At 41.2% G+C, this 13,901-nt stretch overlaps 1 protein-coding gene across 7 annotated transcripts in view; it reads left to right on the plus strand.

Annotated features, from left to right (window-relative positions):
- Positions 1 to 4,849: 4,849 nt before the first annotated feature.
- The window catches only part of EPHA5 (EPH receptor A5), a 299,923-nt gene continuing 290,871 nt past the window's right edge, over positions 4,850 to 13,901 (plus strand). For 6 of the 7 annotated variants that reach the window (XM_036415115.2, XM_036415125.2, XM_036415123.2 and 3 more), the window contains exon 1: positions 4,850 to 5,033. In XM_036415115.2, the coding sequence (XP_036271008.1) occupies positions 4,877 to 5,033 (157 nt within the window). In that variant the 5' untranslated portion in view covers positions 4,850 to 4,876. The remainder of the gene's footprint in view (positions 5,034 to 13,901) is intronic. The other variant, XM_036415145.2, reaches the window with a different exon arrangement.

Consider the following 13,901-nt stretch of genomic DNA (forward strand, 5'->3'; position numbering starts at 1 on the left):
ATATTAGAATTATCTTGGTTGTGAACTTGAGAACTATGGATTAGTTTAATATATTTTAGTTAATATTTACCTTTAGGATCAAAATAATTAACATCATCATATAGCTATCCTCTTCAGCAAATCATGGACCTGAAAATTTAACTTCAATAAAGTATCTCATTATTTCATTAGGATATCTTTTTTATAAAACATATTTTTATTGATTTCAGAGAGGAAGGAAGGGAGAGAGAGAGATAGAAACATCAATGATGAGGGAGTATCAATGATCAGCTGCCTCCTGCATATCCAACACTGGCGATTGAGCCTGCAACCTGACCAGGAATCAAAACATTACCTCTTGGTTCATAGGTTGATGCTCAAGCACAGAGCTACACTGGCCAGGATAGGGTATCTTATAATTTTATATTTAAACTACCATGAGTTAAAATTTTATTTTTATTATTTCCCCAAATTCTCCTAAAAAAATGTAACTAAGGGACAAAAACATTTAAATGTATGTAAAAAATTGCTAACATTACAAAATATTTTAGGAAAAATACTTTTTCGTTTGTGGCATTTCATTTAGTTTTGTAAAAACTGTTGTTTATGATTTCTACCATGATTTAAATGGACATAGTGCCATCTTTTTGTGTTAATATTATTGGAAAATACACTCATTCTTATTTTCTTGATTTGGTCCATTGTTTCATTGTACACAAGCAGACTGTGTGCATGATTTCATGCATGTGAGATGATTTTTTCCCCCAGTTTATGCTGATTTAGCATCCTTCATTCATTGTTTTCTCCCATTCTCTTATTTGACCTGCACTTTATTATTTGGCTAATTCCTTTCAGATTTAAATGAACATGAAAATTTGAATATTTTTATCTATTAATTATTCTTGTTAATGCAGAATTTCATAGTAGTTCTCTTTTTCTTTTTCGGAAAATCTAGTTATTTGTTCTTTAATTCAGTTACAATTTTCTCAAGTAGAGTTAGCACCATGTGTTTAAATTCCCTTGTTTTACCAGCTGTGTGACTGCTCAGCTCATCTAACCTCATGTCCTTGGTCTTCTCATCATTAACATGAGACTATTAATTACACTGACATCATGGTTGAAGTGTCAGCATTAAGTAAAATAATTAATGCAAAATATCACATAATGCTTCACACATAGCAAAACTTCAGTAAACACTAGCACGTCTGCTTATTGTGATTGTTTTTGTTATTCTACATTGAATGCAGTGAAGATATATTCAGGCTTATTAACACACTGAACTTAATTATAACACCTTTTATAGGGTAGTGAACTTTTAAGGTGTCTTTTCAAGGTGATTCTAAATATCTCTCCTTCACAAAAGCTTAGTACAATAGCCAGATCCAAGCAGGGATCCAGGGAGATACCAACTTTCATATTTTGAGGGTCCAGCACTCATCCCAAACAATGAGAAATTCACACAATGACATCCAAACCAGGATTGATGTTGTAGTATTTTCTTGTGCAAAGCAGTAAATATGAATGAAGAAAAAAACCCACCATTTTTCTTTTCCTATAATGCCATGATCCAATGTAAGTATGCTAATAGCATTTACATGCCAAGAAATCATCACATGGTCAAATATAGCATTTCCTTTAAGACTGAAACCCAAGCCAAACCACCTATTACCTTTTCTGATGAATACTCACTAGATTAAAAAAAAAAAAATCACTTCCTTTGCTGTCACTAGGGCTTTGTTTTACAGCTAGCTGTTCATTCTTTCAAAATTATTATTAAACAATCATGAGAAATATAGCTATCTTTTAAGATGGAGAATACTAAGTATTTTGCATTCTGTGTTCTCAGTCATATAATCATTTAGCTATCTTGGGTAGGAGATCACACAATTACACACCATCATTATGGTGATGAAACCAGTGTTTCAGGTTTTCTTTGACATTCCCTGTTTAAATTGTCTCTTTGTGTCAATATATATACTTAAAATTGCTGGATAATTTGTTCCAATTTTTAATTCAGAAAATATTGCCAGTTGTGTTGATTTACATACATCATAACTTATGGATACTTCGAGGAGAACCAAGTCACTTCATTTTGGAAAAAGATTGGTCTTGACTCTCCTTGGACACTGGATAGGATTTACTTTTTTAAATGTTTATTAAAATCTGTTTTTGTTGATTTTAGAGAGACAGGAATGGAGAGGGAGAGAGAACATTGTCAGATGGGGAATCACATCTGTGACTTCTTGGAGCATGCGATAATGCTCAATCCACTAAGTCACACAGGTGGGGCCACTCGTAAAATTTAGATGAGATATGTGGGAGTGTTTGGCGGGGAGAGGGGAGCGGTGTTAATTTTTTTAGGCATAAATGTAGAATGTAGTGACAGAAGTAAAGACAGAGAGGTACAGGCAATTTAGGGGGCACTGAATGTATGGTTTTAGTCTAAAATAAAATAGAAAGTTTAAGTCCTTTGTAGTAGAAGCACTAAGTGCTATGCTGAAGAAATTGGGTAATTTTGTAGCCAATAGAACATAATTGGAACTAGATGGACAGAGTAATAATACGGAAATGCAAAAAATATGGAAGAGAAGGAAGATTCCCAGTCTTTCCTTTTACTGATGAGGATACTGAGGCCTACAGAAGGGAAGCAACTATGTGAGAGCCCCATTCAACTGCCTATGTCTAATATTAGCATTATCATGTATCCCTAGGCTTCAGGTAGCGTATTTAATATTCTGTTTAGACATTTGTGAATAACTCATTTATAAATTTAGGGGGAGGGGCTTATTTCTTGAATGGCCTTCAAAAGGAAACATAAATCTTAACTTTGCATTTCACTGTGAGGCTGCTTGCCAAACTGGATGATTGATTGATTCACTGTTATTCCTCTAAATTTGCTTACGCATGCGGACAACATTGCAATAGAAATAAGCAGCTTTTAGATTTCTGGTGCCAAAATATTTCAGTATAAACAAAATCAAAGAAAGAAAGAAAGATGAGCCTCCACCTATTTACAAAGTTGCTTTTCTGCTATTTCATTCTTTTAATCTTCATTGCAAATATTTAAACAAAAAAGCAAATGTCTTTCAGCTAAAGATTATGAGACATTTCTTGTGCAGACAAACAGGACTCTAGATGTCAAAGCCATTGGGCAGACTTTCCTTTATTGGGTATGAAGGCAAGCCCAACCTTTACAATAGTTAGTTACTACGCATCAATTAACCAGAATACAATTCTTCTGAAATCACACTTGTTTGTAAATGCTTTGCATTCTTTTTTCTTTCTGTGCCAGTATACTAAAATTGCCCATCGGAGGTATCTCTTTGAGAGAATTAATGGAAAATTGAAGAAAAATATTAAAGCAAGAGTAGACGTATAGAGGTGAAGCATAGAAAGTTAATTGTTTTAAATTGGTTTGGCCCGTACTGATTTGTCTCTCAATGCAGGAGAACACGGGAAACTAAAATTATTTTTTTTAACTGAAATGATTTGACCCATGCCAGTTTCGTTAGAATGAATGACATGTATCTGCATATCATATAATTTCTTGGACACTAAGACATTCTATCAATGAAATGGATGAATTAAGTCATCACAGCTTAAAATACCTGGTGCCCTACAAATCTCATTAAGCCAAATTCCTGGACTCCCCCAAAATCTCCATCAAGTCTAAATTCAGAAACGCTACAATTGATGTCCGAAGGAAACCTTGCCTCATGATCCCATCCCAGCAGCGTGAGAATCGGAAGCACAGAAAGGGTCAGCAACAGAGCTGTCAGCGGTATAGGTGTGCCAGCAGCCAGTCCTCCAGCAGCGGAGCCTGCGAATGCGTGCCCATGTTCCCACGCGGTTGCTGATGCCACCAGCCTGTGGTGGGCAGGCAGCAGGCAGGCAGGCAGAATGCCAAACCCAGGAACCCGCTTCTTCTCCCGGGGGCTGCGCTGGGCCGGGGCTTGATTTCTCCTCCTCCTCCCGGAGGGGAGCGCGGGTCCTCGCTGGCGACCTCAGGAGGATTCTTCGCCCTCATTCTCCGGGGAGGGTGACGACGAGCCTTTCCTGGAGAGAACGCTAGGCAACACTCACCACGGCAGCATCCTGATCGCCTCCCTCCTCCGCGGGCGTGTGACTTGGTCCAAGCAACTCGCACGTACAGCGGATCCTCTCCGGCGGGGCTGGGCGGGCAGCGGAGGGCGGGGAGCCGGGAGGAGGGAGGAGGAGGAGGGGGAGGAGGAGGAGGGTGGGAGGTGCGGAGAGGGGAGGCTGCGAGGAGCTCGGAGCCCCAGACACAGCGGGAGCGCGCCGTGCGGCGCAGTTGCCACCTCGCCTCGCAGCCGCGCACACACCGCCGCCTCCGCCCCGCGCCGCGCGGACCTCCAGCCCCGCCGCCCGGCCCCGCGCCGCCCGCAGCTCTTCCCTCCGCCAGCCTCGGGGAACTCGTCTCTTTTCCTCGCCTGGACTCTCTCTCTCCCCTAGACCCCCACCCCGCATTTTCTCAACTCCCTTCCTTTCCCCTTAGCCAGCCGGATCTCCCCGCTTCCCAGTCTATGGGGGATTCTTCTGGACTTGAGATGACTTGTCTTCCTTAACCCCCGTCCGCTCCAGCCCCGAAGACCGAGGAGCAGCTCCGATCTCCCCGGAGCGCGTTCCCAAGACCGCATCCTCACCGTTCCTAGGAGGCGAGGGAGCGGGACCTTCCGGGCGCCCTGGGGTAACGAGTGTTTCCCGGAGCCCCCCGGAGAGGAGGGAGAAGAGGGGTCGGAAGCAAACTTCCTCCGGCTCCGAGGACCCGCGCTCCCCGCATCGCCTCAGCAGGAGCCCGCGCGCCCGGAGCCGCGGAGCCGCGAGCCCGTCCCCCCGCGCGGCGGCCCGGAGCCCCGGACTGAGCCGCGCGGGGAAGATGCGGGGCTGGGGGCCCCCGGGCCGCAGCGCGGCCTCGCCCAGCGCCCCTGCTTCTCCGGCCGGCCGCTACCCCGCGCCCCGCAGGGCCCCCCTCTGGACGTGCCTCCTCCTGTGCGCGGCGCTCCGGACCCTCCTGGCCAGCCCCAGCAATGAAGGTAGAGCATAGGGGCGGGGAGGGGGGTGACCGGGGCCACCCCGGCCGGCGGGGCGAGGCGGGGCCTGGGGACGCGGCTGCTGGGGACACGATCTTCCTCCCAGGCTGGGATTCACGTGTGCGGGCAGCTTTCCCCGGCCTTTCCGCCCGCGCTCCGGGGTCCCCGGTGGTGTGGCTGGACACGAGCTGCGGGAGTGCCGGCGAGCAGCCTGCTGTGCACAGAGACTAGCTGGGAAGGGGTTGGGGGGGGGGGGGCTGGGAAGTTGGGGAGCGGGGTACGGAGATGTCGGGGACCCCGGCCAGGAGGCTGGGTGCGGCTGGGGCGCGGGGCAGTGCCCTGTCGGGTCCGGAGGAGCGGGAACTGTGGCCGGGACCCGGGGAGCCGTGCGCGGGGCTTTCAGAAACCGTTCTTTGAGGCTGGCGGTGGGAAAGGTGGTGGGGGCGGCTGGCTGGATGCTTTTATTTGGAGGGAAGTGCCTCCCTCCGGGGAGCTGTTATTTAGGGCACCGCCAGCTGCTATTCTGGGGTGGGTGGCAAGAGCTTTTATTTTCCCAGGGGAGGTGGGGGTGGCGGAGGGCTGAATGGAGGCGCCCTGCTCTGTAGGGTGCCTTTCTTTTGGGGGCTCCTACTCCCACCGAGGCGACAGCGGGAGGAGGCGCAGAGGTGGGATGAGGAGTGGGGTGTCGCTGCAGGGAAGTTGCCGCTGGACCCTCCTGGGGCTTGTGTCTGCGTTTCCTCAGGGAAAAGTCTGCAGCGGCCCTCCCATGGAGACTGGAGTCCCCAGTGCGCCTCCCAGCTCCCCCGGACCCGGAACATTGTCCCTGCCTGCGGCTGGGAGGGGAGGGCCGGGTGCGGGAGCCGCACCTGTGCGGTGATCGGTGCCCCGCAGCCCTGGGCCTCGGGGTCGCTGGGTCGCCAGGTCGCCGGGTCGCTCCGCCGCGCGGGCGCTCTCCCCGGACCTTGCTCCGCACCGGGTCTCAGCAGCAGGACACGTCCCTCCGGGTGAGGGTGAGGGGCAGCATCTCAGAGCTGACTAGAGCAGGAGTTGTCAGCTCCACCAGGAAAACATCTAAAACCCGACCCCCTCGCGGGAGGGCTGGAGTTTCAGATGCCACCAGTGAGGCACAGAACCTTGACATTGTCCTTCCAGCTCCAGGGCAAGGGGCTCTGGGCGGGGAAGATGAGAAGTGGCGGAGTCCTGTGTCCTCAGGAAGCTCGTGGGTTTGCCTCGGTTGTAAGAGAAGGCTGAGCTGGTTTCCCAGCGCTGCCAGCTCCCAGAGCCCCTGAAAGCTGAGCAGATTGAGACTCCCGTCCTCCTCCCCTCCACGAACTTCTCTCTTTAATTCCGATTTAAAAAAATATTAATTTAAGGGTTATACTAGTTTGATCTGCCTGCCATCACCCGTGCCTAATCCAAGCAATCTGCATTTCCTCTTCCCCGTTAACTTGACTAGTGTTATCTGAGTCCTAGTGCTTTTATGAACGTCTCCTGTTAAATTCATTATATTAGAATTCCAGGAATCCTTTCATTAAATGTCTTATTCCACCGGAAGGGGCATCCTGGTTTGTCCTGGTTTGGATTTAAAGAGTACTCATTATATGCATTCTTTCCTGTTCCTAGTATATCTCCCCCCTCTCCCCTCCAGGTGTGATGGGGGAAGGGGGCTGTCTAGAGATGAAAGGGAGTAAGTAGTTGTGGGTTAGAGGGTGGGGGAGTGGAATGAGGTGGTGTCCCTGAATAGAAAGGAGGGCCAAGACTGTGCATGGGGGAAGAAGAGGCAGAAGGAAATGGAGGGAAGCCAGGACATAGCCCCGGTCTCCTAAAGTGTTGTGAGTGGAACTAGACCTTGTGGAGGAAAGACTGGCTGACTGTATAAACTTAACATCCATGGGCTGTATTGTCCTTTCCCCAGCTAGGGGAGCACACAGCAGAACTTGGGCTACCGTGAGACAGAGTGGCAGAGGTCTAACCAAAAATGAACACTACTTTACCGCCCAGGGCTGCTCTGAAAGACCTAAAAATAAGGCATGTCTGCTGTTTGGAGCACATTTTGTAATGTGTCACTATTTTATGTAATTAAAAATAAAACCTTATTAATATATAGGACTCCATCTCATTCATTCCATCTCTGCTCAACACAGTTTTTTGTCTTTCCATTACTATTATACCACCCCAGACCTTTATTTATGCTCTTCTCTATGTTCTTTTATTTTTTGTTTCTCTATGACAGTGCTGCAAGTCATACAACAAGAATAGATGAAAATATTTGCCACAGCAGTCTATTTATTTAAAAATTCAGATTGGAGTTTTAAGCTTGTTTTTGATTGTTTATTTTTGGAGGGACTCTGTAATACCAAGGGCAGAAAGATATGATGTGTACTCTGAACCCATTAATAATAACTTGCTCTCATATATGCTTTGCTTTCTACAATCTATAGATGCTCAGCGATTTCCCAGATGGTAATGTATACAGGGTGGGGCAAAAGTAGGTTTACAGTTGTGAGTACAGGAAACACAGCTTATTTTTGTATTATTATTCATTGTTGTATTATTTTTCATAGAAACAACTGTAAAAGCACTTTTGCTCCACCCTGTATATACCTTACATATGTGTATAATATAATGCTCCCATTATATAACATGAAAAAAAATCAAGGCAGATAGAAATGTGAGTTTACATTCATAATTTGTAATTAGTTATTTATAAAATTTAACTTCAGTAGACATAAACAGGCTGAATTGAAGAGAAAAAGACAAACATATATCTAGAATCTTGGATTGATGAGCAAGGTATGTTAAAATATGTTAGAGAAAAGGCTGTAAATTTTCTCTTTAGCTGACATTCTAAGATAAATACTTAGTTCTCTTATTACACATGTTAGGCATAAATTAGCTATGGAAGAAACCTTTGAACTACAACATAATACACAAAACTTTTTATTATAAAATGGTCCAGAGTTGTATTTGGGAAGGATCTTATCTAATATTGATCAAGCAAAACTAATAACAGCAAGAGTATCAAGGGGAAATTTTAACAGATTTAATAAGTAAAGGGAGCCTGTCCACTGTTATGAATCTGGAGGTGGCCCTGAACTTATTCAATAACTGCCACTTTTTCCTGTCTGGAAATATATTTGTAAACAAGCATTATTTGACAAGTGGTTTTCGCAGCAGGGATTCTGGGCCAATTACGTTGAACAGCTCTGCATTGAAAATGATTCACCCGCAGAGAATCAAGCTTACGGTAATTCATTGAGGCTACAGTCAGTAATGTCCCAGCAAAGTGCTTCTGACAGTTGTCAGCAGTTTGTATTTGAAAAGTCCAGTTTCTTGTCTCTGAATGTTTTGTATATTTGAAAAAGTTGGATGGAGGAGGTCTGGGAAGGGGGGGGGGGGGCGTAAGGGGAAAATATTTGGGGGCTAAATTGTTAGAAAAACAATCATAACATTGTAGATGTTTTCAATGGAAAGAAAGAGGAGGAAGAATGTTTGTTTTAGGGTTTTTCTTGGTTTATAATAGGACCAGACCCATAAAACAGATTGGAGGACATAATAGATTTGTAAAACTAAATAGCGTTGTTTTGTGGCCCTGTCATCCTGTTGTAATTCTTTTCCTTTTAGGTAAAGTGGCAGGACCCCACAGAAAAGGGACAGTAAAATCATTCCCTCACCAGGATGCCACCAGACAAAAAAGGGAGCTATTACCCTTGTTTGAACCATAGATTGTTGGAACTGCAACAACGAAGAGTTTTGGTTGTTTTACTTTGAAAACCATGAAAAGCAGACAGAGGGTTGGCTCTTGAAATGTTAAGATTTTTTTTTTTTTTTTTTTTTTTGAGGTAGACAAATATATTCTTTGGTGTCAGGGTGGCAGATAAGAGGATTTCACTTTCTCGTATTGGACAGAAAAGAGGGTGGACAATTCTTGCACCTGCCATGGAAATTTCTCTTTTGATTGAAAATGTTCTTGTAATATTGCTACTTGTAAATACTATTAATTTTTTTACTTCAATATACTGGTATGGGAAAAGGAAATTTTTTTTTATACTTGGAAATGCTTTACTGACCATTATTCATAGTATTAGTACTCTACAAAATGTGACTATTTGGAGTGTTTCTACATAAATTATCAAAATAGGATGATCTAGCTATTTACAGGCAAACATTCTCAAACTGTTTAGATATGAAACTATTCAGTATTTCTACTGTTGCAAAAATAACTGTGCTTTAGATATTTTTCACTACATTTTTGTTGATTTACTTGAACAAATTAAATCTTCTCTGTTTGAAGTGCTTTTTAATGTATTTGTTAAAGAGTTAAATTTTTTTTTCACTTGAAGAATTCTTTCTACCATTGACTATAAAAGTGGAGCATATTAACTAACTGTAACTATTTTTCCTTTAATGAAGCCAAACTTAACGATCTTTCCTAAAAAGGAAAAGTTTGCTGTTATTATCTCAAAAGCATACCTAGTGTCAAAAATGTTGATAACTCTATACTTCATTTTTTCAATTTAAATTAGTAGATACATTCTATTTTACTAATGAAAAGTTTGGATTTAAGTAAGCAGAGGTACTTAATTATTCAAAGATGATTATGGCACTTTTAACAATCTTAAAATAGTTTTGCAGTTGTTTTCATAAAACTTGAAATTAACCAACCACTGAATATCCTGCCTTGCTTATAAGTCATTAAACATTTATTGCAGTATTTGCCCTTTTTTCAGAAACAGTGAATTCTGGCTACAAAAGCAACATAAAAGCTAAAACTGTAAATTGTTACCTTAGAGGCTCCAAATGGTTTTGCTGTTATATTATCTCTGATAACTATGTATTTATCTATAGAGCAAAATAGCTCCTGCTGGTATGCTCTCCTGGGTAAATAAACATTTAGTTATTTTATGAAAATGTAGAGAATCAGTTGGTTAGTAGTGATTTCTTCAAAGGGCTTATCCTACTCTATTGTATACAAAAGATTAAGATAGCATAAACACTCCTGATGGTAATTTTTAATTGACATAAACAAATCATCTGATGTTCTACCCTCAGGCTATGTGGTACACTTATGTTTTTATGAGTATGTATGAGTAACTAAAAACTAAAACGAGTTCTAAAGACTTTGGAAATAGCAATTAAAATGATTTACATTTTTACATAAAATTTAATAATATATATCTTTAATGTAATAAACAAAGAGGATTTATTCGATGAGCAATATTGACATAAGAAACAGGTTAATAACAAGAGATCTCTGGTTTATACATAACAATTTTTAAAGCACTATGTAGCAGTTAGAAAACTATAAGATTTGACAGTTATTCACTGGAAATCTTGTCTGAATTATTGGATCCGTTGAAAAATTTGAAATGAAAATATAAATGATTCACTTTTAAGTATTCATTTTTGAACTTTCAAAACAATTAGCATGAATACCTAGGGGAATCTCCTTTTATCATATACTAGAGGCCCGGGGCATGAAATTTGTGCATGGGGATGTGGGGTGTCCCTCAGCCCAGCCTGCACCTTCACCAATCTGGGGCATCTCATTCTCAATCCAGGACCACTGGCTCCTAACTGCTTGCTTGCCTGCCTTTCGGATCACCTCTGACTGCCTCTGCCTGCAGGTCTGATTGCCTCCTCATCATTCCTGTGCTGGCCTGATCACCCCTAACTGCTCTCCCTGATTGCCCTCTATTTGCTCTCCCCTGCCAGCCTTATCTCATTCCTAACTGCTTGCTCCCCTGCTGGCCTGATCACCCCTAACCGCCTCTGCCCTGGCCCCCCCACCACTGTGGCTTTATCTGGAAGGAAGTCGATGTCCAGAAGATGTCTAGTCCACCCAGTCCAATTAGCATATTACCCTTTTATTAGTATAGATTTACTTTTGCCAATTTAGTTTCTGACTTTCCAGACATTTTGTTTATTCAGAGTTAATTATATAGATTTTAAAATGTTGAACAATGCAGGACTTTTGAGCAAGAAGAAAATATTTAAGAATTTTAAATTAAAATGTGGACAACAGCTCATTTTTGTTAATATATTTACTAGCATATAAAAAATGTCATAATGAAGAACTTTCCACAAAAATACTAATAGGATCACTGATACCATAAATTGTCCTATGAGATAGGTATTTATAAATCAAGTTACATATAGATAGTAACAGGTACTCTTGAGTATTAAAACTTGATTGGAATTTCCTTATTTCTTCTGACTATAGAATTAATATCTAGTTTAATATTTATTCATTCCATTTATTCTGATCATATAAAATCAAAAGATGGCTCTAGTTTATAATTCATATTAGAATAACTAGGAAAATAATTAAACTCTTTAAAATATATTCCTAACTGATGAATTTCAGGAGAAATAGAGATTTTTAAATTCCCTTTAAACTTCTTTCATTGCCATCATCAAAAAAAAATTTACCTGTTATAAGCTGTTACTATAAACTAAAAAAATAAATGAATAAAAAGAAAAAGTGTCTAAGGTACATTAACAATTTGAATTGTGTCTGGTGAAATGTCTGGTAATTTATGATCTTGCTCTTTTGTTTTGTTTTGTTTCTAAAAGCTCAAAATTTTCTTCTTGTATCTCTAATGAGAATCCCAGATGTTGCAAAAATCATAAAATGAAATTAATTTAATAGGTGCACCACTTCGAGTTTTGAAAACAGTGTGGTTAGCGTGATGACTTTTATTAACTGCCATTTAATATTAGTATAACTTTTAAGTGACTGTTTTTATCTTTAGTGATTTAAAGAAACCATAAGGGGTCATTTCTGCTACTTAAAACTTGCCTGAAAATCCTCTAAAAGGCACATGAGCTTTGCCTGTAGAGGACCTCTTACAGACAATTCCAGCTGTAGGAAACCTAACAGATTCTGTTCATAATTCAGTTTTTTTCCAGCTCTTCTTTTTCCTATAGATTCCCCAGCCTTTATCATCTGATCACCTTATGTGCAATTTTGTCAAAATCATTTACAGTATTTCTTAAATCAATAGAGAACTTGGTTAAACAAAGTTGACCTCAAGTCATGCAATCTTTCTGTATGTCCTAGCACTCAGTATTCATAGCTTTAATTGTGATGTAATTATGTGCAGTAACTTGGCCTGGTGTTTGTTTATGTGCACATGGACACATTTTGGGGTGTGTGAAAGGTCATGAGAGGCTGGATGAAATAGTGGGGATGGATTGCAAGGTGCTATTATCATGAGCTTGCTATTAAATACGACTAGGTTTTATTTTTATGTTATGTTTAAAAAAGTAACAAACCTACACACACATACAAACACTCTTTAATTTTATATTTGTCTGACTCTGAAGATATGTATGCCAGCCTCATGAAATATAGAACTCCCAGTTCATTTTATGTCATCCACTTTTTTTCTATTTCTCTGAAAGCTGTGTTATTGAGTCATGCCAAAAAGTTGTGGCATTAGCGACACCCCACAGATTGCATAATTGGGATTAAACTATCTTTGATGATTCTAATTCTGTTTTAGTGGCTGGACTATTGCCCGAGTCATCTTCTACTTCTATCACACATGTCTTTGCTTCTAACTAAACTGAGCCCATAACTCTGTTAAGAAAATGATTCTGGTATTAAAACAAAATCAAAGAGCCAAAACCTGAAGGTTAAAATATTTTGCATATGCTTTGTGAGAAAATGTTCCTACTTGGAAAGATGTTTTGGGCTAAGTATTGGAAGAATTATAGAAAATACAATCTGTTCTTTGGCTCTGACATGAGTAATGTCTTTTTTCTCTTATAATAATTTCACACTTCACATCTTCTTCCCCACGTTCCCCTTCTTCTTCAATACCCCCCTCTTTACTTATCTTCCTTAATCTTTTTATATGCATATTTTTATTCAGTACACTTTTTAATAGAAGTATAACTCATAGCAAAGTACTGAAATCATAGTGTAAAATTAATAAATTTTCACTAAGAAAACATTTTATCCTTCTTTTTCTTCCCCTCCCCCAACCTCTGCTCTTCCAACCCTCCTTTCCCCTTCCCCATCAGATAAAATCAAAACAAGATAAGAGGATGAGAACCCAAACCTGTGGTCCAACAACCCAAAGAAGTTGTAATTTCAAATTAGTAGCATTCTGTTAAATAAACCATGGGTCCCAGTCTTTAAAGGTAAAAAGTAGATTGTGTCCAACTAAGTCATACATTTTTTTTTTAAACGCAATTTCTAAATCAGAAGTACAAGAGTTTAAGGTGTCTCTGCCAGTTTCCTGTTTCTTATAAGATAGCTCACTTATTTACTTTGCCCTGGCTGTCCCTCCCTGTTCCTGGATGCTTGTTCAAGTCTTTTAGGTGGAAAGACAAACTCAGCAGGTAGATCCGGCTGGCACCAGTTCAGCCCAGCCATGCACAGCAGGAGCTTTCTCTGTGAGCCAGCATCTGACTTTCACCCAGAGCTCTGGCTGGACAGGTGAGGCCCACAGCCTAGCCTGCTCCTGTGGACTATGACAGCCAACTCCCTTCTCCCTCTGAGTGTCACCCTAGGCAGCTTAGTGATGTGAAAGTCTCCAACAAGGGCCTGAAACAAGCCTGAGAAAATAAAACAAAACAACAAAAAGAAAAAAAACAACAAAACTTGGAAATTGCTATGTCTAAGGATTTCATCCATGTCTAGTTTCAAATCATCAGTGATATTTGATTTTTCTGGAAAGGGGGAACAACAGGCTTAATCTTGCAGATTTGGAACCACTGTGGGGTTTTTTTTAATGTAATTTTGTGAAACAAAGTAGGGAAAATTTTAATGATATGAAATTACAGAGAGAAAAAAAAGAACAAGGAAAAAAACAAACAAACCAATAGACTAAACAGAAAGTATTCCCCTCTTTTTTGTTG

The sequence above is a fragment of the Pipistrellus kuhlii genome, unplaced genomic scaffold (assembly GCF_014108245.1).
Source record: "Pipistrellus kuhlii isolate mPipKuh1 unplaced genomic scaffold, mPipKuh1.p scaffold_m20_p_1, whole genome shotgun sequence".
In the NCBI taxonomy this organism is placed as follows: Eukaryota; Metazoa; Chordata; class Mammalia; order Chiroptera; family Vespertilionidae; genus Pipistrellus; species Pipistrellus kuhlii.